This window comes from Vombatus ursinus, unplaced genomic scaffold (assembly GCF_900497805.2).
Source record: "Vombatus ursinus unplaced genomic scaffold, bare-nosed wombat genome assembly UNPS02014802.1, whole genome shotgun sequence".
In the NCBI taxonomy this organism is placed as follows: Eukaryota; Metazoa; Chordata; class Mammalia; order Diprotodontia; family Vombatidae; genus Vombatus; species Vombatus ursinus.
Window position 1 is genome coordinate 25,059,593 of NW_020954580.1, and position 27,887 is coordinate 25,087,479.

Below are 27,887 nucleotides of genomic sequence, written 5' to 3' on the forward strand. Positions count from 1 at the left end.
AAAGGACTGGGAATGGTGAGAGTGAGAGTAGAGACAACTAACCTCACAACTGTTTATGTTAATGTTTAATAATTAATGTTCCACTTGAGGTTTTTTTTTCTTTTTACAAAAGAGTTTATTATTTAGCCATGAAACTGTACTTTGTTCCAAATTCTCCCTCCAAACCTAAGACTGGTTTAGGAGTGGATGTGTGTATAAATTAAAAGTAACTTCTTAGGGTAAGAGATTAACTAGAGAAGGTAGATTTTGGCTTAAACTATATACTAGCACAAAATCCCCACTGATAATTATGGAGAAATAAAAAAAGTCTTTTGCTAATTATCTAATACTTAGAAGTATTTTTGCATTAGCTAATTAACAAAGTGCTTTTCTTTTTATTTCTCCACAATGAAAAGAAAAGCCCTTTGTTAATTAGCTAATACTTAGAAACATTTTTAAGGAAGGAAGAAAGAGGGGCAGCTAGGTGGTGCAGTGAATAGAGCACCTGCTCTGAAGTTAGGAGGACCTGAGTTCAAATCTGGCCTCAGACCAAACACTTGACACTAGCTGTGTGACCTTGGGCAAATCACTTAACCCCAATTGCCTAAAAATAAAAAAAGAAAGGAAGAAAGAAGGAAAGAAAAGAAAAAAGGAAAGAAAGAGAGAAAAAGAAAACCACTGAAATCACATCACCCTCCCCCCGAATAAATTCCAATGACTCCGTATTACTTCCAGAATCCAATGTAAAATCTTCTGGCTTTTAAAGCTCTGAAGAGCTGGCCCCTTCCTTCCATTCTGGTCTCCTTACACCTAACTTCCTTCCATGTATTCTCAAATACAGTGACATTAGATTTCTTGGATTCCTTGCAAACAATGTCCCACCTCTTATTTTTTTTCTGCCTTTTCACAGATATCTCTCATGCCTGGAATGCTTTCTTCTACCTCAACCTCCTCCTTCCTTCCAAAAACAGCTCAAATACTAACTTCCCCAGGAGGCTTTTCTGGGTCTCCCCCACCTCAACACTGCTAGTCACTAGCCTTCCTTTTGAGATGTCCTTCCATGTTCACTGTGTGTATGTATAATTTTTTTGCATGCTGTCTCCTCCATTAGAATGTGAGCTCCTTGAGGGCAGAGATGATATTTTTGGCTTTCTTTGTATCTCCAGAGTTTAGAATACTGCCTGGTACATGTTAAATGCTCATTGTTGATAATGATTTAGGGTTGGCAGCTAGTAAATGCTTAATAAATGCTTGTTGACTGACTGAACAGGAATCTCTTTTACAAAACATACTTGACAAGTGAACATTGAGCTGCTGCTCAAAGACCTTTACCTCCAAGGCAGCCCATTCCATTTTGTGAAGAGCTCTAATTAGTAAGAAGTTCATCCTTGTGGCCTCAAGCCTAAATTTGCCTCTTACATCTTCTACCTTTTCCTAGTTTTGACTTCTGGAGCCAAGCAAGATAAGTCTAGTTTTCCACATGGCAGTCTTTCCTGCTTGAATGAAGACAGACATCCTGCCCTTTCTAAGTTTTCTTGATAAAACATCTCTGTTTCTTTCAACTGATCCTCTTATGGCATGAACTAAAATCCCCTTCACCATTCTGGGGGACCCTCTGCACTCTGGATCCTAAAACATGATACCTAGAACTGAACAGAATACTTCAGATGTAGTCTCCCCATAGTGCTTTGCACATAATAAGACCTTAATAACGCCTGTTGATTGTTCTCTAATCAAAGCAGAGTACAGGGGTACTATCTATTGTAGACACTGTCTCTCTTAATTCCATGTAAAATAATAATAGCTTTCTTTTTGTTACAAGGGTCTTGGTTTTGTTTTTCTTTTTTCTTTTTTTTTCTCAATGGAGTGAAGCTGGGAGAGAAGGAAAATAGATTTTTGTTCATTGAAAACATTACATTTTTAAAAAGAACTGTATTCTTTTTAATTATTCTAAGTCAAAAGTTTTGGAGTTGCATTTTATGGTTTGTGAGTATCTCATTACATTTCAGCTCCAAACCTGAATCACAGAAGTGCCTAAGTTAGGCCTGGTACCAAATATAAATTATTATGAAGGCCTATAGGTTTGTTACAGACTTCTTTCCAAGGGGGCAGCTAGGTGGCGCAGTAGATAGAGCCTTGGCCCCAGAGTCAGAAGAACCTGAGTTCAAATCCAACCTCAGACACATAACAATCACTGTTATAACACATAACAATGTGACTCTGGGAAAGTCACTTAACCCCAGTTGCTTCACAAAAAAAACCCACCAAAAAACAGACTTACCTCCAAGGCATAAACAGAATTCATCAGGCCTACACTTGGAAGGGAAGCCTGGATTTCATTCATATAGTTTGCTCCCAAAACTGGAAATAGAAAAAGAAATTCTAAGACTCATTTGCAAGTGGCTATCAAACCTAAAATTACCTGTCCTATACTATATTATCAAGCAACAGAAAACCCCCAAATACAAAAAGGAACCAGGGACCAGCACATTTTAGGAATCTGACATCACAGGGTATTTTTGCTGGATCTCATAAGAAAATAAGTGGGACTTTAGACCACTAAAAAATTTAACAACTGATGGTTCTTTCCAAGGGAAACCACTTTTTTATTTAAATGTTTTCAGTGAACAAAAATCTATTTTCTCTTTCTCCATTCCCTTCCAGTATAAAACAAACAAAAGAACAACAAAACCCTTGCAACAAATATGCATATTCAAGCAAAATAACTTCTTACACTGGCCTTATCAAAAAAAAAAAAAAATACATGTTCCATTCTAAACCCTGAATCCATCACTTCTATGTCGGGGGTGTGCAGCATGCTTTATTCCTTGTCCTCTGGAAGCATAGTTGATCATTGTACTGCTCAAAGTTCTTAAGTCTTAGGGAAAAATCACTTTTGGAAATTATAATGCTAGTTATCAAAACAGTCATTTTTAAAACTACAAATAACCTTAACCACCTAACTGAACTCAAACACTAAGTCAAATAAGTAATCTATCAAATGAAAAGACAAAGAGATCTGTTTATATGGCTGATGAGCTGAAGGTTGAGCAATTAAGAACAGAAGGACAAAGTTGCTTCTGGGCTTGACAAATGTTCATTGAATATCTACTAGGAACAAGCATTTCTTTGGACTGAGTCATCCTTGAGGTGAGAAGTCAAAATTCTTCTTACCTGACTGCTTATATTTCTGAATTTTTTTCTTCAGATCTATCCTGTGAATGTTCTTCAGACATTTTTCCAGTAAATCTAACTTGTCAGGAGCAATCAAGTTTACCTTCTCTAGGTCGATAACAACATCTAAGAAACTCTTAAAAAAAAAAAGACAAAAAATAATAACAACAGTAATAATAAATAATAATAACCAATAAGGGCAAAAGAGTCAGGAGAATTGACTATTAACCTATAAGAGTAAACCACAGGGTAGATGATTTACTCTCAGCTAAATTAGAGGGGTCTCTGTTTATTCCCTCAGTAGAGTCAAGAACAAGAAACCTACAAAGGTCATCTCACAAACACAAACTAGCCTGTCATGGTCTTTAATTCAAAATTCTTTGGAGTCAGAAATCCCCTCCTGTGTGCACAGTTAAAGGTCAATCTACTCCCTGGGGCTGCTAACACCAGGACCTCTGGGAAGTAACTTGTAAAATCTGCATGAGCAGCAGTCTGAGAAACCTCTGCAGTTTCTCCCTTTTACTGATAAATCTGATTAGATCTCTACTTGAAAGCTCTAGGGACTGCCCCTAAAAATGAGGGGAGATGGTAATGGAGAAACAATTCCTAGCAAGCAGAACAGTATTAGTGACAGAATTGATTTTTTAAAAGGGTCCAAAATAATTGTCTGCCAAGAAGGACAGAGCATGGTCTCTAACTTCTACTGATTCATTCAGTTAACAGCTATCATCAGAGTACCCAAAAAACTTCAGGATTCAAGCCAGGCCAAAAAAAAAAAATGAAATTACTATATACAACTATAGCAAAAGCCACCATTTAAACAGCAGTTTGCAAAGTGTTTCCACATATGTTATCTCTTTTGATCTTCCAAAAAGCTCTGGGTAGTAGGTACCATTAATGTACTCATTTTACAGATGAGGAAAGGAAACTGAGGCTCAGACAGGTTAACTGACTTCGGCTAGGGTCACCCAGTGTCCGAGACAGAATTTGAACTCACACCTTCCAGACTATCCACTACTGCACCTAGCTGCCCAGTTCCACGTATAAAGCTGAATGTCAGCACCACCAGCAAAATTCAGATCTTCCTAAGAGTAGTAGTTTCCCTTTGAGAGGGGACACATCATCTAAAGCCACTTCCTATGCATAGATAGTTTCTAGTTTCACTTTCCAGTTGACTGCCTTATGTTTTAGTCACCATGACTGGCACTGAACTGTTATGGATGACAGAAGGAATTAGTCAATAAGTATTTATTAAACCCCTAAGCTCCAAGCACTAGGATAAAAAAAGACCAAAATGTAAGAGTTCCTGCTCTCAAGCAGCTTACATTCCATCGGGGAAATAATGAACTTCAATAACCTGGAGGGGACAAGGAGCTGAAAACACCAAGGTGAGAACACAGAACACAAATGTCTACTGATTTTGAATGTAGGTAAATTACCCCCAAATGACTTCTTTGGTCCAGGTTCATCACATCTTCTACCTTCCTTTACAAAACACTCCTGTTCAATCTCACCATGATCAACAATACCATCACTCTTTAGTTCTCTCCCATCACCTCCCCTGCAGTAGCCACTCTCTCTTCTCCCCATCTTGACCCCTCAAAGTCCCTCAGGCTTAAAACCTAGGAGTGATCCTAGATGTTTCATTATCTCTCAACCACCCCATCCAAGCTGTTGCCAAGACTTATCAATTTCCCCTTTGCGCCATCTCTCCAACGTGCCCCCTTTTCCTCTGACACTGCCACCACTCTAGTGTAGGCCCTCAACACCTCATGCCTTAATTACTGGTTTGCCGGTGGGTATGCCTGCCTCAAATCTCTCCCTCTCTCCAATCTATCCTCCATTCAGTCCCTAAAGTAATTTTTGTAAAGTGCAGTCTGACCATGTCACCCCACTCAATAAACCACCTCCAGGATCAAATACAAAATGCTTTATTTAACATTCAAAGCTCTTCATACCTCAACCACTTTCTGTCTTTCCAGTCTTCTTACACTTTTCTCCCCAATATATATTCTTTGATCCAGTGACAATGACCTCCTGGCTGTTCCATGAGTAAGACACTCCACCTCTCAACTCCAGGCATTTTCTCTGGCTGTCCCCCATCCCTGGAACACTCTTCCTCCTACGTTCCACCTACTGACCTCCCTGGCTTCCCTTAAGTCACAACTAAAATCCCATCTTCTATTGAAAGTCTTCCCCAAACTCTCCTAATTCTAGTATCTTCTCTCCCTTAATTATTTCCTATTTATCCTATTCTAATTTGCTTATATTGTTTACATGTAGTCTCTCTTCCACTATATTGTAAGCTCCTCAAGGGCAGGACCTGTCTTTTGTTTCTTTTTGTATTGCCAGTGCTTAACACCATGTCTGGCACATAGTAGGTGCTTAATTAGTGTTTATTAATTGATTGGCTCATTTTTAACAGCAATCTAGTGTCATACTCTAGATTTCAGTCTTTTCCTTGCTTATTGGCTTTGTCTTTGTATATTTTGGTGCCAGTGCTATATTCTCATGGAACACTGGTTTGCCCTTCTCATGGGGCTTGGAAGGAAGTTAGTTACTGATTAAGTAGAAATAGAGAGAGAATCTGACTGGCTTGGTATGAACCTGAGGTGGTTAAAGCTACAGGCTTCTGGCCTAGAGAGGATGAGGATGTCCAAACTGAGAATGGATAATTTTAATTCAAGACTAGATTAAAAAGTTTAAATATCTCCTGATTTAAGACTGAATCATTTCCTTTTAGGTTGATTTCTAAATGTCTTTTCCTGAAAAAAATTTTTTTCTGATGTAAATGAAACATGGCAAAGCATTTTTGTAATCTGGGAATATGTAATAGCAGGAAGTGGAATTAAGTCATCAGATGCCAGAAATGTGTCTCTAGGCACAGTGCCAATAGAAAGGAGGATGGGAACAGATTTCTCAATCTCAGGAACCAATCAGGCTTCAGGACCAGAAAGGGTACAGGAGGTTTTGGACCTTGGTTGAGTTTCAATGAACAGAGAAGTTTAAAAGTAGTGAAAAGTGAAGATCCCATAGCGAAAAGCAAAGATTCCTTGGACAGCTTCCAAGAAGATGGCATTCTAGAAAGCCAACTGAGGTCCATGGTCTAAGACTAGACTTTTTACATCTATATCTTCAGATGGAAAGTCAGAGCAACCAGGACAATTAAAATCCAGTCAAATACAATATGAATATAGATGAGTAAATGTAAAATTATATAAATAGTCAATACAAAGAAATTTTGAGAAAGGGGACACTAATAACTAGGGAGGAGGGAATCAGAAAAGTCTTCTTGAAGGAAGACTTCAAGAGGGAACACCTCTTGAAGGAGGTGTTGCCTAAAGATACCTGAAGTAGTTGAGTTTTGAATGGAACAAGGATGGAGGTGACAAGGAAGAGCATTTCAGGCACAGGATATTGCCTGAGTAATATCAGGCACAGAGACAGTAGATGGAATATCATGTGTGGCTCACAGCAAGTAATATAGTTTGGCTAGAAAGCAGAGTGTGTAAGGAGCAATGTGAAATAAATCCAGAAAGGCAGGCTAGAACCAGATTGTAGTGGACTTTAAATATGAAATAAAACTCAAGGTTATTAAGAGGAGTGACCCTAAGCTGACCTGTTAGAATGCTACTTCAAGGTAATGCAGGTCTTAACTAGGGTAGAGTCTTTGAGACAGGATTGAGAGATGTGGTACAGATGGAATGGGCAAGACTTGGCACCTGTCGGTTATGGAGAGGTGGACAAGAGTGAGGAGTCAGGACATGAAGCTGTGAACTTAGCTAACTGGAAAGATGCTTCAGTAGAAATAGAATTATAATACTTATACTACCTGCCTTTCAGGACTGTCTAAGTAAAGTGTTTTATCAACCTAGAAGTACTGTATAAATGTGTTATGTTCTTAACACTATATTATAGTTATAATACAACTACATATATAGTTATATTTATAGTTATAATATAATCAATACTCATGGAACTTCATCCCTTTTCTCTCTCCAACCTCACTGCTCGTTCTCTCCCTAAAATGTTTCCATAACGTCCTTGCACAGTTCAGAAATGAAAAGAGAAGCTGGCAAAAGTCCGAGGAGGCAACGTTACTGCCTTTTGCTTCTGTCTACTCAGCACGAGCCAAACTTGGTTCCCCTTCTCCCCAGCTGATGTGATGAGTCAGAAAAGAAAAACTGTTTTGACTGAAAAGGGAAAAGAAATCCATGAAGTTCTCAGAAATAAGAGTAAACTTTCAGGGTACCTTAGAGAAGCACCAAAGTGTTCCCTACGGGCCCTACTACACTATAGGTCTGGCCTTTCCTCTCTCTCTCCTTGTTTTCTTCTGCTTGTACCCACCTTCCTTTCATACACATTTTTCTCCACAAATATCGTCTCAACTTTCTTTCCTGCAAGTTGTCTAAAAGTGCCTATGACAACTACTTGCCACAGAGATTCCTGACTGAACCCCCATGTCCAGATCTGGACAGCTGCCTCTATCTTTCCCACTTATTATCTTAGTATCATAGCTGGCTTCTCACAAATGCTACTAAGGCTGAAGGAAAGGGAAGTCTCTTAGGCAATCCTGGTAATGATGGTGATGACAGGTGAGTTTTTATCTCTCTCTGTCTCTCTTTTTCCTTTTCTTCCTTCTTTTCTATCTCCTTCCCTCCCACATTCCCTCCTTCATCTCATTCTTTCCCTTCCCCTTTCATTCCCATTGTCATTTTCTCTCACATGTGCTCAAACTCTCCCTCCCACCCCTTTTTCTCAAGCCCTACCCCTCCCATATAGGAGCACCCAGCTTGCTGTAATATAGGTTCTTAATAATGTGTGTGGAGGGGGGAAGTCACCTTGTTTTTGTGTGTCTTCCCTCCTCCCATGTAATCTCTTAGGAGAAAACCGAAGGAAGTCACTTCTGATTTGTCCATATCTTCACTAAGTTGTGTCATCAGCACCCTGAAAACCAGAGAGAGAATTTTCTTCAGTGAAATCAGAAGCTTCCCTACTCCAGAAAAAATGAAATCAGAGCCCACCAGTCCAAATAACTGACCTAGTCCCAGCCTGACCAAACAAAAGTCCTAGGTACACCTGCCTTATGCTAACAGTCAGCTATATGGTAGTACCTGCCCCACAGGTACACTTGTCAGTACCAAGAGCCTTAGATCACTCCTAAGAAAAGCCTCAGGGCAGAGGTTCTTAACCTGGGGTCCATGGACCCCCTATGAGGTTCATAAATAATTTTCAAGGGATCCATGAAATTGAATGGGGAAAAATTACATCTTTATTTTCATGAACCTCTAACCGAAAGTTAGCATTTCTTTCAATTATTTGAAAATATTATTCTGAGAAAGAGTCCATAGGCTATACCAGACTTCCGAAAGGGGTCCAAGACACACAAAATCCCTGCCTTAACAGAACTCAAAAGGCAAAAGGATGAAATCACAATCTCTTTAATGGTTTCTTCCTTCTTGGTGTTCCCCTTCTTTGCCTATTAATATAGCATAGCTAATTTCCACAAGGAGAAAGAAAAAAATTCCCCCAAGGAATCCCCATCCTTTCTCTTTAAAGGTGGCATTAAAATTATTATTCAAGGATCCATGTCACTAACACCTTGGATGTTACGAAGAGAGTTCAACATGATCTTGACATATCTGAGCAATAGTCTATCAGAATCAAATTCCTGATAGAAATATAATCATATCCTATTTCCCTAAAGAACACCAGCACATATTGGGTACTAGTACCAATCACTCTGTTGTGTTACCTTGTCCTGTCCTGGAACATCAAAGCTATTATTTCATTAGACAAAATAACATCTGGGCTCCAGGGAGTCCTATCTTAGAGATTCAGTTTGCCCTATATTGGGTTTTTCTCTAACTAGGATAGAGCCCCTTCTCCGTTGACCATGGTAATGGTAGGGCTGCAGCTGGTGGGGTGGGGGGATGGTGGTGGCAATGGTGGTAGTGAAACGTGAGAAAGAGAAATACCCTAACCTATCCATTAGAATCTAGTGCTAATAGGATTTGCTATTTAAAGCAAAGTTCTGTGGTGTTCCATAGAATCTTCAATTCCATTTTGCCTAATAAAGTCAGTTGGGTGACTTAGAAAAAATGCAGGAGGACATAAGAAAGAAATTCTAACTAACATAACCACCTGATCCAAGAGGATCTTGCCTCTTAAAGGCAAGTTGTATTCTACTTTTTCCCAACAACTCAATAGTTTATCCCTGGAAACATATTATACTTACATATTATACTCTGAAGACAGTTCTGGTGGTCCTTCATAGGACACACCAAGTACACAAATGCTGGCCCAAGGTATCACAGAACGTTAGAATCATAGAGTAAAAGGGGACCTTAGAGGTCTAGTCCAACAGTCCCACCCAATGCAGAAATTCCCTCTTCACCATCTTTGACAAGTAAGTGGTTATCTGGAATTTCCTAGCTCATCAGCATTTCTCACCTCTGTCATCATTCTCTTTCCACTCACATGTCTTGATAGGCTCTTATCACCTTTTGCCTACACTATTGTGGCAGCGTTCCAGTTGACTTCTCTGCCTCCGGGTCTTCTCTCTGCTCTATCCTTCACACAGCTGGCAAACAGATACTCCTAAAGCATAACTCTGATCATGTCATTCTCCTGGTCAAGAAGTTTCACTGGCTCCCTACTGCCACTAAATAAAATGCATATTTCTTTTTGGCCCTTAACATTTAAAGCCCTTAACAATCTGGCACCAGTTTATCTTTCTAGGCTTATAGGGAAAGGGGGGAGGGGAGAACAAGCATTTATTAAGTACCTAATATGTGTCAGGTACTGTGCTAAGTGCTTTACAAATATCTCATCTAATCTTCACAACAATGCACATTACAGATTATTCCTCCACATGAACTCTATATCGATCTATATTGGAATTTGCTCTTGCTCATAAATAACATTCCACCTCCTGCCTCCATAGATTTGCCCCCAAATGCCTAGAATATTCTTCCTCCTAGCACACTGCTCTTTGAATACCTACTTCCCCTCAGGAGTTCAAAGGCCACTTCCTTCCAAAGGCCTTTTCCAATAGCTCCTAGTTATTTATTAATGCTCCCACTTTGTATTTATTTCCTACTAGTTTGCATTTACTTACTTGTGAGCATTGTATTCCTCCCCTCCCCCTTAAGTAGAATGTAAGCTCCTTGAGATCAGGTACTGTTTTCATTTTTTATCTAGAAATCCCTAGCACCTAAGCTAGTGTCCATCAAATAACAGTTACTTTTAAACTGCTTGTTGATTGGTCAATGGGCTAAAATAAGAGGAAATTCACTTCCCAATAGCTGATTAGGGCTGGGCTGAAATTAAAACAATAATTGTATTCAGTGACTAATGAGGATAAAGAAAAGGTTAGGAAAACTATTCAGAGATCTAGAGTACATCCTAGAAATTCATCTCTGGGGCCTCAAAATTGCTGTGACTTGATACAGAAAATCTTACTGATGGATCCAGAGGATTCTCCAGAGGGAGCTCTCAAGAATTTGGCAGTAATTACTAACTCTTACTCACTCCTGTCTCCTTCCATCTCATCATTCAAGTAGAAACCATCTGTCCCTTTAATTTAACTGCAAGTGTTTATAACTAAATAAATAACTTTTAAGACACTGTGTGCAGCAGCAGTTAGAACTACATTGCCCCTTTTGTTTGGAATGGAGAAGACTGGGGAGAGGATGCATAGAAAGAAGTATAATATTTATTATTATACATTATAGTATTCATTATTATAATATGTATAAAGGAAGCAGGCATTTATTAGGCAACTACTATATAAATACAAAAATAAAACAATCCTTGTCCTCATTCTATTAGGGGAAACGTATCATAAGTACATAAAAATGTATGTGTTTATACATCTATGAATTTATGTGTGTAGATATATGTGTATGTGTATAGTAATGGGGAAGACAAGAAAAGAACCTTGACCTTGAACTAGGAGTCAGGAGATCTGGATTCAAACTCTAGTTCTGACATTTACTGACTCTATGACTGTGGGGAAGTCATTAACCTTAATTCTCTCCTCTGTTAAATGAGAATAATACTTTCACAACATACTTTTTAGGCTTGTTGTGAGAAAAACACTTTATGAGTCTTATTTTTTGAGGCACTATTATTAACAATATTTCACCTTCATTATGACTCTGTCTCCCATTTGGTAGCAACCACCTTCCCTTTTCATCCACCCCCATCCCCAAATTACTGACCAACCAACACTTCCTTAAGAATTAGGGATGAATTGGGGCCCAGTGGATAGAGATGGAATCAGAACGACCTGAGTTCAAACCTGGCCTCAGACACTTGACACTAGCTGTGTGACCCTGGTCAAGACACATAACCCCACTGCCTGGCCAAAAAAAAAAAAAAAAAAATTAGGGATGTTTACCTATAGTCAGAAACCAGTCGTGGACACTTGACCAGGCTGGCTTCCACAGAGGCTCTGTCTGTTTTCATTATCTTCTTCAGCAGGTCAAACCTCCTTACTCTATACAGCAATTCCGCCAGACCAGCAGGAGATAGCTTCCCTTTCTCATTCAAGGTGCAGAGAAGATCCCGTAAGTCCAACTTTGTGACTAAGTCTGGGGCAAGATCACGGCATAGGAAGAGAATCACCTCCTTTTCATCTTCATCTAATTCCTCTTCGATCTGATGAATGATTTGAGCCGATGTCTTACACACTGTCATTCCAAGGCAAGGCTGTATTGGGGCTATATGGACTTAGCTCTTTTCAAGAAGAAACCATGCTGCTCTCAAGGTCATCTTTAATGGCATCTTTCAGTCTTGCGAATCTTTCCAACATGGAGGTTTCTGTAAGGTTTGGGTTTTGTTGTTTGTTTGTTTGGTTTTTTTTTTTAGTTTTTTTAAAGGGGAGAAGGAGAGAAAAATCTCATATCAAGAGGTTTGAAGTAAAGAAGGTCCCTCCCTATCAGCTCTGGAATCCAATCTTAGAATTCCATCCTAAGACAGCTATTGCCTAGAATCAATATTTAGCTCTCTCCCTTTTCTATTGAGACGTGGCAAATTAAATGTTCACTCTGCTTACAAAAAAGCGATACCAGCAAATAAGATGAAATAAGATGAAACCAAAACATACACTCATCTATTTAAATACAGAACCTCAAGCCCATTTTAAGTTTCCAAAGGATGTGAAACTAAGCATACATTGCATTAATGAGTTATCTGGACTTTTTTTTAAATTATTACTCAGAAGTATATCCATCATACAAGTTTTAAGGGAAAGTACCAGGGAAATGATTGGTAACCAGAGCAGATAAGAGTTTTTTGTAAGTGGGAGAAAAGGAATCAGCAAAAGAAAGGTGGATCCTGGTCAGGACCATGGATTTTGAGCTGAAAGGGACCTTAGAGATTATCTAGTCCATGGGCTCCAAAAGGAAAACACTATTGGCCACTAAGGAGGGAGAATAGAGTGACCCTAATGGTATATGATTAACCAACAGAAGAGTGGGAGATGGGTCACCCTCTCTATACTAGGACTCATCTCCAACACAACCACACTACCTCCTGCAACTATTATAGCCTAACAGTCCCCCACTCTGATCCCTCCCTGGGCAAAATCCCAACCTTTTCCTTTCTCCACTAGCATTAATATCTTAGGATGGCTGTAACCTAACCGTCACCAAGTGAGCACTAATAACTTCGTAGGTAAAATTCCCTCTCTCCTGAGAGAAATGATTATTAAATAACCAATTATTGGAGAGATCCCCTTCCTATCTCCTCATTCTCTACTGGGGCTAGTCAGCATAAGAAGGACATTACTGATAATGAGCTTGAATTAACTTTTTCCTCAATCTAGTTCAGATACCACCCAAGTGGGAAAGCCCATAGAATTCTACTCCGGCTTGGGGGGGAGGGGACAAAGGAGGTAGATCCTTTGACTAGATTGCCTGAGGCTGGGGGTAGTCTGGGAGTGAGAGTGATCAAAGTCATGGGTCATGTCCCCCCCACCCCCCAGCCCCTCATTAGAAGGGGTCCACCTCTCATTATAATACTCATTCTTTTCAGGAACACCCACTCTTCCAAGGACATATAAGAGAGTGGGTTCCATGAGGAATCTTTGGCATTCAAGGATGCCAAGATCCTTTTATTAGTTATCCACTAGCATAATTAATAAAATTATTAATTACCCAAAAACTGTATCTCTCAAACTTTTTTTATGTTACACCCTTTCCCCCACCTCCAAGTGTACCCACAGCCTTCCCTCTAGATCACCTCCTGGCTTGGGCAAGCACCCTTTAGCAGTGACTAGTGATTGAGAGCATCTCCTTTATTATTTCTAGTAGAATAGAGTGAGTCTCATAGGTTAAGTTGAAAGGTGATGGATGACCCTGAGATCACAGCAGATCTCATTTTATTATCCCCCCCCCACCCTACACCCCTCTCCCAAACATCCCTATTTCTATTGAGGACACCACTATCCTTCTACTGTCACCCAAGTTCAGAAACCATGGCATCATCCTCAGTTCCTCAATCAATCCTTCTGAAACCACATATCCAATCAATTGCCAAACCTTATTGCTTCTGCTTCCATAACATCATTGTAAACCTCCCAAGACCTTAATTCAGACCTTCATTGACTCAAGCCTGGACTATGAAATAGCTTCCCAATTGGTCTCCCTGCCTCAAATTTCTTTCCTCTGCAATCCGTGCTCCATTGGGCAAGTCTGACCATGGGACTCACTCAATAAAACCTAACTGTGCTCTGTTGACTCTAGTATCAAATATTTCATCTTTAACTCATCCTTTTTTAAATGTATATTTACAAATAAGTAAATATACATATATGGGGCACTCAAAAATTGTACTGATAGGGTTTGCATGATCAAATAATTTTGCACTCATTGATCTAGCTCAACTCCTTCATTTTACAAATGAGGAAGGTGAGGCTTAACAAGTTAAATTACTTGCCCACTGGGGCACTAAGTATCAGAGGTAGAATTTGAACTAGGTCTTCTTCATCCAAGTTCATCACTCTGTTCACTATAACATGTTGAGTTAGATGAACTTGAGTCTTCAGTCTGCCAATTACTAGGTATGAGATCATTCTACTAGGTAGAAGTCATTTAACCTCTTTGTACCTCAGTTTCCTCACCTGTAAAATCTTGTTAATTATATTTGGACTGTGTATCTCACCAGATTATAGTAAGAAAAATGTTCAATACAACTTGGAGCATTACAGAAATAGGAGTTGTTATTTGGGTTGGGAGGCAACCCAACACAAAAGGCTGAGATCAATCACTAAGCTATAGGAATGAAGAAATAGGAGCTGTCAGTATTAATTCAAACTTCTTCCACTAACTTGCTTCAGCAAGTCATTCATTTCTCATGAGACGTGGCAGAATGGGTCCTCTAAATTTTATAATGAATGACAAAATATGGTTTACTTGTTTTAGATAGGCAGTCCCTGGCTTAAGGAAGACATATACAGGAGGATGGCTTTCACTACACCCCTTCCCCCATTAGCTCTAGTCACCATCAGAATTCTCACTGGTGCTACTCCCTACAAAAACCTGACCTCCATTCCCTGTCAGAACATCCTGGAAGTTGACAAATCCTCTAAGATCATTTCCCTTCTCCCTCTGAATGAGACATGCATATTTGGACATGACCAACAACACAAGAATTTGCTTTGCTAACCTATGTCTATTTGTCACAAAGGTTGTGTTTTTCTTTTTCTTTTTCCAGTGCTGAGAGCAAGAGGAGAACAGAAAATAAAACCTGTTAATTAAAAAAAAAATTAGTTTTCTTTAAGTCAAGGAAAATAGAGACTGATAAAAACTGGAAATTGCTGATCGAGTTCAACCCATCTCATTTTACAGATGAGTTAGGAAGCTCTAAATAGTTGGTTCATCTTTGGACCACATTTGGTCCCTAGGCTCATACTCAAAGCCTGTTCATTGATAGGACCTGCCAGGGTTTGCAGTCCATTGGCATTGTTTTCAGGAACTCAAGTTTGCCTCCCTATCAGCATGAAGGATAAGATTAGGAAATCAATGGAAGGACTAATGTCATAAAGTGGAAAGAACAATATATTGGTTGCCATCAAAAGACATGGGTTTGAATCCCAGCTCTGTTGCTATGCAACCTTGTACAAATCACTTTCTTCTCTGATAGGTACTAGGAAGTTCACCTCCCTGAACTTCCTAATTTGTAAAATGATGGAGTTGGACTATGTAGGTTCTAATGTCTCTTCCAGCTCTAACAAGATCCCATAAGCCCAGCTATATTATATGTGGGTTAAATAGGCTTCTTTGGGCTGGAAACCTAGTCATTCTTTCGATAACACTGCTTCTAGAGGGGGAAAATGAATTTCAAATTCTCACCAAGCAATTTAACAAAATTTAACACATCATTAGAGGCTGACTCTGAATGTGTGTAGGTGGCACAGGACCCACAGACACATACTATATACTGCAACTCACATTGAAAATGTTGATATATGACACAATACTATGCATACCCTGTATACTGGCTCATAATCAATAAATCAGATGTGTCAGAATCTCAGTATTTTTGGCTTGAGAGATTCACACAGAATGTTTTCTGAATAAAACATTAAATGTGTTTGAAAGTAATGACTTCATTCATACTAAAAGAGGACTTTTCAGTAAATTAAAGCAGCCTTTCCCACAATCAAGCTAAATTGGTGAGGATTTACTAAAATCACATTATTGTTATTATTACCCATATGTCTAACTGAAGAAAAAAATTCACGTAAGAGCTACTCATCTTAAGTTTGAAGGAAATAAAGTCTTTGCAAGAAACTCTGGAACTCTATTTAAAACTCACTGAAAGTAAAAAGTCTTGATTTTTTTTTCAGAAATTTCCTGGTTGGTTTTTTTAATCACATGATATTTTCTAAAAGATGATCTATTTGCAGGTTTTCACAGTAAAGTCTAAATCAGTACTCCTACTCACACAATGAGTTAGAACCAAAGAGCAAATCAATTTTCACAACCAACAGAAGTCATGGTTTTCATTATTATTGTTTTTACTAAAAATCATGTTTTGGGTTTTTCCCATTCCTATAAAAGTTTTCAAAGATGAGGAGACAATGATGGGACCTTTAACAGATGCTAGACTTTAAACTTTGGAATGTGGCTGTTGAAGCTGGGTAGATTCCTTTTCACAACCATGCCCTCAAAGAAGGTTCTTCAACTGGGATTCACAGACCCCCAAAGGATCCATAGATAGATTTCAAGGGGTCCAGGGAGTTGGATGAGGGGGAAATTACATCTTTATTTTCACTAATCTCTAACTGAAATTTAGTATTTTCTTTTAAGTGGAAAAATCCAAGGATTTGTTTGATAGGGTCTGCTGCCAATCATACTTCAGAGACAGTTTAAAAAGATGCCCAGAGTACAGGCTGAAGTATTTAAAAATGGCTACTGAGCACCAGATAGAATTTCCATAAGACTTAAGTAGTTTTTAGTTTGATCAGAAAAAAAAAATACCTTTGGATTCTATGGCTGCCAAAAGAGGAAGGGAAAGATTTACAATTCAAAGATAAATTTGTAAAATTTATAGCAGGCTGATGGAAAGGAAGGTGGCTTACATGGCAAAAATGGGAAGAATGAAGCCAAGTTAAAAATTTTCTATTTTTTTTTTTTAGCATTTAATTTTTTTTTCTCAATTACCACACACACAAAGAACAAACATATACATGGTTAGGACTCCCTACCCTTGAGAAAAATTTAAGTGCAAACTAATTAACAAAATGACAGGTTAAAAAAATTATATACACAAAATGTGAGGATATATTTACACCAACATTTACATGACTATACATGATGTATGCATATACATATACATATGCATATGCACATATTTGTATATATAAGTTCATTTCCTCTACCTATATGTGATGAGAGCTATATAGTACTCTATTCCCTCAGTGCTAATCAGGCTAGATTACCCCATGGGATCTAAGTCCCTTAGTGAGAGCAACTGTCGTATGCAGAGGTTACAAAAGGAAGAGTAAAGATTACATACTGAGTCACATGTCAGTCACATGTTAAGTCAAGTCAAAAAGCATTTATCAAGTGTCTAAGATGTTCCATGATGTTCCAAGCACATGACCTTGAGTAAGTTAGGGTTCTGAGAAGTGGGGTGCTTGCTCATTCGCAAAATGAGATTATATTAGATTAGTTTTAAGGTCCCTTCCAGTTTCAAAATCCTATGAACCCAAGTACAACAGAAAATGTTTTATTTTTGACAGATGGAATGCAACTCTGTGGCAATAGAAACAATAATAGTAGCTAGTATTAACATAGTGCTTTAAAATTTGCAAATTACTTCACATGTGCTGAAAGACATGGCAAATCACTCTAGCATCTTAACTAAGAAAACCCCAAACGAGATCATAATGAGTCAGACAACGACTGAACAACAGCTTACATGTGTTATCTTATTTGATCCTTACTACCCTGAGAGGCAGGTGCTATTATTATCCTTATTTTACACATGAGTAAACTGAGGCAGGGGGAGTTTAAGTCACTAAATTTTAGTTTAAAGCTCACACAATTTGTGTCTGAGGAAGGATCTGAACTTAGATTTTTCTGACTCCAATTTCAGCACTCTATTCACCATTCCATCTAGTTGCTTAAAATCATTAAAATAATCTAGTTTAAAAAAATGAAACATACAATTTTTATAAAAATTCTGATTTTAATATTGATTTATCATACACCAGGAGGCAACACGGTACAGTGGAAAGAACACTAGCTCTAGAGTCAGGGCCTGTGAGCCCAGATTCCTCTTGTGATGCTTACCACCTGGTGTGAGCCTACCTTGTATAACTCACTTAACCTCCCTGGGCCTGAGTTTCTATGTCTGTAAAATCTGAAGCCACTTTGATTCCTTTCAACTTTAGATCTATGACTGTAGATAAATCTTAAATACTTTGGTGTAATTATTAAATACTTTCATGCTAACAATTTGAGTTCATACTACATTTGGCACTTTTAGGGTGCCTGCAATAAGGCCGGTCCTTTTGGGATTTCAGCAATGGGTACTTGGATGAGGCCCAGTATAGCCTCAATTAAATTCAACAAACATTTTATTATTTGCTTTCTATGTGTAAGACACTATGCTAGGTGCTGAGGATACCAACTAAAAAAACCAAACCTGAAGTCAAACTCTGTCTTCGAGGAGTTTCCATTTTACAACTTTGCTTACCTATGTTCAAAAGACAGTTAGGGTATAGATCTTCTATAAGACAATTTTACTCCCATTCATAAGCTGTGTCCATCATACTCCCACCCTCTACAAACATATAAGGAAGTAAAATAAGTGTGCAAGCTTCTTTCTGTCCCTCCCTAGCTCAGAACTCCACTCACCTCCTTCCCAACATCAGTCGCTGCTGTGCATCTCCCCTCAGCCTTGCTTAGGCAGGAAACAAAAGGGTTCTTCCAGCTCTCTTCACCATTATCATATAGATTGTCTTTCCATATTAAAATATCTGATTTCCCTTGATTTTCCAACAACCAGTTCCATTATTTTTAGTACTTTTAACTTCTTTTGCCAGCTCAACCCCCACTCTAGTTTAGTTTTACAGAAATTTCTTGTTTACAGAAATTCCCGTAACTCCCACTATGACAACCTGATAACTCAGACCTTCACAGTGGGTCCCAGAAAAGCATTTGCTGATTTAAAGAATATACTGACCCTTTAACTTTAGCTCCCTCATGCTACCCTTCCCAAAGTATGACTACAAACATATAAAGGGCATTCTTTGGGGATTAAGTAGCAGCCCTCAACCTTCAAATAATCTAGAAGACAAGGAGGGTACAATCAATTTGTCATAGTGATTCAGTGAGTCATGAGGGAAAAAATTCTAGAATCAGTTTCATTTCTTTTTGTGACAGAAGTGGGGGGAGGGGAAACAGAGAGTGTACTTCTGGAGAGCATGAAATAGCCAAAGGAGAAATGAGAAGGGGTAGTAGCTGGCCAGGTTTGGGGATGATGAAAATTGGACTTAATACGGGACTGACTGCAGTCTCCAAATTTCTCCTCTCCTTTCTCTTTTTGTCCTTGTCCATAGACTATCAACTAAGGTTATGTTGTCCTGCGCTTACATAGCACTTCAAGGTTTATATAAAGTATTTTCCATCGGACAAAGGTCCGATGGGGTAGGGGCACTGGTACCATAATCTCACGCCTTTCCCAACAGAATCTCGGACTCTGAAAAACTGGTTCTTGCCTGGACTAAAGCCTCTATGCCACTTCGCCATCACCTCCACCCAACACCCTTCCCTTCCAATTGCCCTTCATAAAGGGAATAGTCTTATTAGAATGGAAATTCCCTGAGGGCAGAGGCTGCCTCGCTTCCTCGTATTTATATTCCCAGTGTTAAGCAGGGCACCTGGCACTACTAAATGCCTAATAAACACATTTGCTTTTTTATGTGTGAGTTTTATTTTCATCTTACAGATGAGAAAACCAAGGCCCAAAAGTTTACATGTCTTGTCCTGTGGTCACTGAGTAAGGTGTCAAAGTCAGCACCAGTACCCAGATCTTTTGATACAAGCTCTTTCCATTACATCATTCTGCCTGATTTAAAAACATAGAAATGTAGAATCATTTCTTAAGAATTAAAAAGAATTGAACTTAATAACCCAGAATTTAATAAACTTCAGACATAAATTACTTAGGGAAGAACTCCTTATTTGACAAGAACTGCAGTCAAAACTTGAAAGCAGCTTAGCAGAAATTAGATTTATAACACACTGTACCATTATATACCACAATAAGCTGAAAATAAATATGTGGCCTAAATATTAAAGGACATACCACACACATACTAGGAAAGAGCTAGATATTTTCACAGCTATGGTTAATGTGTAAACTCTCATTTTTTTTTTTTTTTTTTTTTGCTAGGCAATGGGATTAAGTGACTTGTCCAGGGTCACACAGTTAAGTATTACGGGTCTGAGGCCGGATTTGAACTCAGGTCCTCCTGAATCCAGGGCCAGTGCTCTATCCACTAGTGCCACCTAGCTGCCCCACTAATGTGTAAACTCTTAAGCAAACAAAAAGAGGAAATCACAAAAGTAAAAAAGATAATATTACATGAAATCAATAAACTTTTGCATGAACAAAATTAATGTAACTAGGATAAGAAGGGATCAAGAAAAAAACTTTGTATCAAATACCTCTGACAAAGGTCTTGATACCCAAGCAATATAGGAAACTAACACAAATACATTAGACTAAAAGCCATTTCTCAACTGATAAGTAATCTGAGGACATGAAAACAAACAGTTCTCAAAAGAACTGCAAACTATTAACAGCCAAGTGAAATAAGAAAAATGCAAATCATAAAACCCCCAAGTTTCACCTCACAGCCAGCAAATTAACTAAGACAAAATACAGAAAGTTGGTATTGGAAGGGTTGTAGAAAGACAAGCCATTTACAATAATCTAAACGTGACTAAAATGTCCATATCCATATGCCACTGCTTAGGCGTATACTACAAGGTCAAAGATATACATATTTACAACAGCCCTTGTAGCAACAAACAACTGGAAACAAAGTAGACAGCTATCAGTTGAGAGAATGGTTATATAAGTAGTAAATGATGGGACATTCCTGTGCTGTAAGAAATTATGAATATGAAGAACAGAGAAACCCTGGAAGACTTTAATGAACTGATACAGAATGAAATGATGTGAAACACGTAAGCAGAATCAGGAAAACAATGCATACAATGACTACAATAATGTAGATGAAAAAATAAACATGTAGTTGCTGTGTTAGTTAATTTTGCTGAACTGGTTTTTTCTCCCCCTCTCTTTTTTATTCTTTCTTTTAAAGAATGGTTCTCTGGGAGGAAAAGGAAAAAGAGATATATTGGAAATGTAGGTGATGCAAAAACAAGATATAAGTAAATTTTAAAAGTACTTCCTCATTTTATTAGCACATGGAATCTTTGACTTTGGCCTCCCCATCTGATACCCAAAATTGAGTATGGAACCCTAACTCTGGGTTTTTACCCAGTCCAGATTTGTGTCTCACAAATTCCTTTCTCTTTGATTCATGCACCCTCCAAGGGTTTCTGCCGGGAATACATATAAATAGAGATGTATAATAGGTCTCTAAGGAAAAGGTAAAACGGCACTCCACTTACATGGAAGCATTTAGGTGAACTCACAGAAATACCAGGGGCAGCTAGGTGGCACAGTGGATAGAGCACCAGCCCTGGATTCAGGAGGACCTGAGTTCAAATCCAGCCTCAGACACATAACATTTACTAGCTGTGTGACCCTGGGCAAGTCACTTAACCCCATTGTCTAGGGGAAAAAAAAGAAACACCATACAGATTTTATTCAATGAGACAAAAAAACAACACTATAAGAACAAAGAACTCACACCTGAGCCCATAACCAGTCAAAACATCACTCCTAAGTACCTGATTCTCAGTATCAGATTAGTATTAGTACTGATCAGTCTTAGTATTGATTCTCACTCCCACAACAACTCAGGTTAATTAATTCCCATCTCCCCCAGGGACGTACAGAATACTCTGGACTTACCGTACTACCCAGTGATAGAAGTCGATCTCCCAGAATGGAAGGTTTTAGTCACCAGTGAATCTATTCCACAGTGGGAAGGCTCTTGCAGATGACAGAGTGAACTCCTCTTCCCAAACCTCCACAGTCTGCACAACTAATCATAATAACGAAGTTTGAAAAAGTCTGGGTTTGGTCTTCTACATCATGGCTCTATCCTTCGCTGCTCCTCAGCTCTGGTTCCTGCATGGTCCAAGAACTCAGTCAACACTGGATAGATAGGCTGAGGTACTCTTTGCCCTCCACTACTGCTGTCAGTCATTACTAACTCTGAAGCCCCGTGATTCCTCTTCTCCTGGGGCCTTGCGGGTCCTTGGAGGGACCTCAAAGATGCACAGGAATTCAGGGAATCATAAACTAACACAATCTTCACAGCCCTTCACTTTGAGTCTCTCAACTATTAAAACAACTGCAAACTATTTAAAAGCCAACTCCTTGGGTGTGGGTCATGAAATAGAAGAACTTGGAATTCACCTTCCATCAAAGAAACAATGTCAATGCCAGAACAAAGGCCTCCTTAACCTAGTAAATCTTGACCAAGGTCTCTCCACCCTCTGGGATATACAAACACATACACACACTTAGTACACATTTACCCAGAATGGACTGTGCACAAAATACTGTCTTATGTCTCTTGATACACCTTAAAATTACTAGCATGTAGCAAGTACTCAATTGTTGACTGATAGAAAGGAAAAAAACTGAATAACACACACCAGGGACAAATGAGATAATAGTTGTAAAGCTCTTAGCACATATAGTAGAACCTTATTAAACACTCATTTCCTTTCTTTTTCCTTCCTTTCCCCTTCTTCCTCCTCTTCCCTTCCATTCCCTCCCTGAAAAACTGACAGTAAATTATAGTTCTCAGAGAATCTGAGAATCTCAGAGTCAGAAGGGACTTCAGAAGTCACCTAATCTATGAATGAATGCCCTCTACAACATGCCATGATGTTCTTGCTGTTGCTTTAATATCTTCACTTAATCATCTTAAGAGGATATCTATTCTACTTTTGGACAGCTCTCACCTTGAATGCAATATAACTGCACTATTACTATTATTATTTCCATTTTACATCTGAGGAAGTGACTTACCCAATGCTGTGAAGGTGATAGTAATTTTTGTCACCATTTTTATCTCTCAGGAAACTGAGACAGAAAGCGGTTAAGTGACTTGCCTAGGGTCACACAGCTAACAAGAATTGAGGCAGGATTCAAACTCAGGTCTTCCTAACTCCAACACTCAATACATTCCATTACCCACTGGCCCCCAGAATATAAGCTCCTCTAGGACTGGGATTGTCTTTACCTTTGTAGTGGCATAGTACTTAAATATATAATAACGGGTTAATAAATGCTTTTTCATTTATTCATTTGAGTACTATTGATTGTGACAAATTCAAAAACAGGTGCTAACAACAACCAGTATTTATATAGAGCTTTAAGTTTTGCAAAGTGCTTTACATGTTACCTCACTTGATTCTCAACAACCCTGGAAAGTAGGTGCTATTATTATCCCCATTTACAAATAAGGAAACTGAGGTTCAGAGAGGTTAAGTGACTTGCCCAAGGTCACACAGCTAGCAAGTGTCTGAGGCTGCATTTGAACTCAGCTGTTACTGACTCAAAGTCTTGGGCTCACATTCATATAGCACTTTAAAGTTTGCCAAATAACCCTGTGAGGAAGTTGGCACAAGTATCATTATCCTATATCACTTATATTACATGATGATTTCCATTTTACGGAAGAATTTTTTTGGGGGGAAAAGTGGACAACAATCAAGAAATAGTCATTAAGAGTCTATTATGTTTTAGGAAATATGTCAGGCACAGGGGATAAAATTATTAAAAAAAAAAGTCCCTACCCTCAAGGAGCGTTACATTTTCCATTTAAATGAAAAATTTCTATTTTTATCAAAGCCTTTGTTAACATTCTTCTTGTGTTTAAGATAGCATTAGCATGACCAAAATAATTTTTATTAGCATACAACGTTCTCTGGCTCAAGTCTTTCAGTGATTTGTAATTACTTTGTCTGGAACGTATCCTTAGAGATATTTTTCCTTTCTCTCGAAAATGATTAATGCTTTTAGAAAAGGACCAGATGCTAGGCATAGGATGAACACAAATACAAGCATAAATAAAAAGTTTCCTTTGCTTTGCTTCTCTTTTTCAGGGCATTTAGGTAACTGAGAACCTTCCAGGAACACCCTGGGACTACATACTAAGCATATCCGTGGGGATGGGGGCCATGACCTCGATTTTCATAGCTATTTCAATATAACTGTTTTCTTCTGCGATGGTATGTATTTTACTTTGGGCATTTAAAACTATTCTGAAAAGGGTTCCAAAGGCTTCACCACATTGCCAAAAGGGTCGTCCATGGCAAATAAAAAAAGGTTAAGAAACCCTGCTAGTAGTCTATATAAATTTATACAAATGTGAGTTATTCTCATTCTTAGCCCTTTTTGTTGATCTAGACTATGATCAGTAGTGACTAATGAACGAACAAAAAGCATTTATTAAGCTCTTACAGGCATTTCATTCCATCAACAAGTACTTTTTTTCTTTCGAGTGAAGCAATCGGAGTTAAGTGACTTGCCCAGGGTCACCCGGCTAGTAAGTGTCAAGTGTCTGGAGGCACATTTGAACTCAGGCCCTCCTGACTCTAAGACCGGAGCGCTAGCCATTGCGCCACCTAGCTGTCCCCCAAAAAAGTACTTCTATGGTAGGTAGCAGCAATTTTAACTCAGAAAAAAAGCCTTTGTATAGTCCAGACTCCCAAGTTCCGATTCAGAGTGCTGCACTAACAGTGGCAGAAGTCTAGACCGTGAACCTCGCTGCCTCCGGGTCTGCTGGTAAGTGACTCACTCACTGCCCGCTGCTAAGTTCAACTCTGTCGGGACGGGGAGAAGGGACGAGTGCTCCCTCGTACTCACGGGGCGCGTGCCTTGGGCATCCAGCGCTCTGCTATCGGCCACCGAGCTGAGCCACGGGGGACCCGCAGACACAGCACAGTTTGTAATCCCTAATGCCAACAGTTGCCGCAGCTACTCCCTGGAGACCGTCTTGCCCGGCAAACCAAGCAAATGAGAAAACAGGAAGCAGGAAATTTTTAGGTGGCTCCCAAAAGTTTTCGAGGCGGGGCAGGAGTAGTTTGCTTTGCTTCTAAAGTTTGTTTCGGTACCAGAATTGGCTGCGGAGGATTATAACTCACCATTCCCAGGAAGGATCTAGGAGGGCGGTGGAGAGCACAGCAGCTAGTCCACCTCCACCCCAACTCTGTCCCCTGGGGCTGACCGCTTGCTCTTCAGAGCAAGTTCGAATTTCTTACGTAATGCCCTCCTTCTCGAGACTGAAGCGTAGGGGGAAATTTTCCCCAGAGAACCACGGGGCACCTACAGTTTTCCGTAAAAGCGTCTCCACGCTCAATTTAAGGCTCCCACGCCTTGAGAATGACTCAAGCATAGAACTCAGCCTCTTTAATAAAATGTGGAGGGGGTGGGGATGAAGCAAGCCCAGAGCTTTTCTCTCAGGGGACCCTGGAAAAGAGAGTTCATCCCTGGACTGTTTTTATTTGGAATTTCAAGAAGATCTCTACCACATCACCCCCCTACACCCCACTTTATACACGCACACACACGTAAAAAGATTCTGCGATAGCAGCTGGAGGAGGGGAAGGGGGGGAGGGGTTGTCCAAAAATCATGGAAACTTCTTTTTTGAGAATATCAACCCTATTTATTTAAGGGCGAAAAAACTTTCAAAGGTTACCCGTACTGTATAAAGTCCAGACTTTTTGCATGTTCCAGGTCCTCTGCGTTTTACTGCAAATTTGTATCTCCCAACATTTCCTCCAGCAACTCCAAGCTCAGACCGACAATACGGCCCTTTATCTTCTCAGTGCCTTGGTTTTCTATGATCCCGCCCAGAATGCCCTCTAGCTCGGCTATTGGACTCTTACAACAATTCAAAAGCCACTTCCTTCCATTTAATTTAACGACTTTAATTTCATTTACAAGGCCACAAGGATAGGCCGTGGGATACAAACACAGACTACAAAATGAAGCAATTCTTTTTTCTTAAGGAGATTATGATCTAAAGGTGGGGGTGGGAGGGACACAAATTAATATGATATAAGACAGAATGGGAAAGGAAAAGATCCAGGCAAAGTTCTTTAAAAAAATTTGAGGAGTGATCATTTTCAAGGAAAGCCTCCAGCAGGAAGGCTTCCCTGCTCATCCTTCTCCATCTACTCCATACTCACCCAAATTGTTTTTTTTCCTAGCCTTTGAACAAAAATAGCACTAACTTATTACTTAATACATTGTACTATAACTATTTGTGTGTGTGCGTGTGATCTCCATGTGGGCAGAAACTACTTAATAATACTCGTGTGTGTGTGTGTGTGTGTGTGTGTGTGTGTGTTTTCACATCTGAGCTGGAAGAGAGGCCTTAGAGTTCAAGCTCTTCATTGGAAACAAGTGTTGCTATTTCTATTTCCTGATCACATTCTCCCAAAGATCACAGAATCAGAAGAGATCTCTGAAGTCTAAATGAGACCAGAGTAAGAATCCCTTCTAAAACATTTCTGACAAGCAATCATAAATTCAGTGCTAGAAAGGGTGTCCGGCTGCACAAGTATAATCTATATCAAATTGTTTTCCTTCTCTATTGGGGGGGGTGGAGGGGAGAAAGAGGGAGAGAATTTTGAATTAAATTTTTTATTTTTTCAGATTGACTTATTTTTTTAATTTATTTTTAGTTTTCAACATTCACTTTTATAAGATTTTGAGTTCCAAATTTTTTTCTCCTTCCCCTCGATGGCATGTAATCTGATATAGGCTATACCTGTACATTAATCATGTTGTGAAAGAAGGATCAGAACCAAAAGGAAAAACCACAAGAAAGAGAAAGGAAAAAAAAAAGAGAGAGAAAATAGTATGCTTCAATCTGCATTCAGACTCCATAATTCTTTCTCTGGATGTGGATAGCATTTTCTATCATGAGTCCCTTGGAATTGTCTTAGAAAAAAAAAATTTAAACAAATGTTTAAAAATGTTTTTACATGTAATCGAGGGAAAATAAAATATTACATTAAAAAAAAAAGAAAGGCTGTCCAGAGTCATCTATTCTAACCCTTTGAGAATGTGAAGTCACCTCCAAGGTCACAAAGCTATTCAACAGAGCCTGGATCAGAACCTAGATCTTACTTTGGATGCAATGGGTTTTTCACTATCCCTTGCTGTCTGTCACCTGTTATCTGATTTCAAATTGACCCTTTCTGGTGAGAAGGAACACCAGGGCTCTCGGAAGCAGGACACTCATTCCCCTTTGGACAGCTCCTCTGTCGGGGAGGCTTTCTTTCAACCTTCTGAAGTCAAACATAAACAATCCAACCCCTCCTCCACATGCCTGCCCTTCAAACAGTTGAAGACGGTTATCTGGTTTGCATGGTTATTTTGTATTGCTCTGCTGCACAAGGACAGAGAGGTGTAAGATGCTTCCAAGACCACCATGCTGCACTACACCCCTCCTCCGCTCCTGCTCAGTAATATGGCATGCAGAAATGAACAAAATACTCCAAGTGTTCTCTATGATCAGTCATTTGCTTTGTTCTGGACACTATGCCTCTCCTAATGAAGCTTAGGATAGAACTAGCTTTTTTTTTTTTTTTTGAGTCACACCGTTGACTCATCTTGAGCTTACAATCCACTAGAACATTTTAAACAAAATCTTTGTTTCCCTAGCTCTCCAGTACTGCACTCGTGAAGTTAATTACTTGAACCCAAGATTAAAAAGCCTTGGCTTTTCTTGTCCATTCCTGGAAGGGGTTAACTTCTTGCCTATTCCAGTGGATGATATCGTTTTCAGATTAAAAAAATAAAACTACTATAGCGATGATAAAACATTTCAGTATAGAAATGAAGGACAAGGGCTCAGAATTTCACTTATACTAATCAGATAGATAACTAGATGGCACAGTGGCTCTATTGCGTCTTCCTGAGTTCAGATCTGGCCTCAGACACTTAGTATATGTGACTCTGTTTTAGGCACAAATCTAAACATTTTTATTAATTTAACATTATTGAGGCAACTAGGTGGTGTAATAGACAGAGTGTTGGGCCTGGA

General features: G+C 39.1%; 1 protein-coding gene across 4 annotated transcripts in view; it reads right to left on the bottom strand.

Moving 5' to 3' along the window:
• The window catches only part of CFLAR (CASP8 and FADD like apoptosis regulator), a 63,977-nt gene that overhangs the window by 22,563 nt on the left and 13,527 nt on the right, over positions 1–27,887 (bottom strand). Inside the window, exons 2-6 of one of the 4 annotated variants that reach the window (XM_027873481.1) lie at positions 21,724–21,942; positions 11,558–11,979; positions 7,995–8,100; positions 3,154–3,289; positions 2,261–2,340 (exon numbers count right to left, since the gene is read on the bottom strand). In XM_027873481.1, the coding sequence (XP_027729282.1) occupies positions 2,261–2,340; positions 3,154–3,289; positions 7,995–8,100; positions 11,558–11,856 (621 nt within the window). In that variant the 5' untranslated portion in view covers positions 11,857–11,979; positions 21,724–21,942. Of the gene's footprint in view, positions 1–2,260; positions 2,341–3,153; positions 3,290–7,994; positions 8,101–11,557; positions 11,980–21,723; positions 21,943–27,887 lie in introns of those variants that run through there. The other 3 variants (XM_027873482.1, XM_027873483.1, XM_027873484.1) reach the window with 3 other exon arrangements.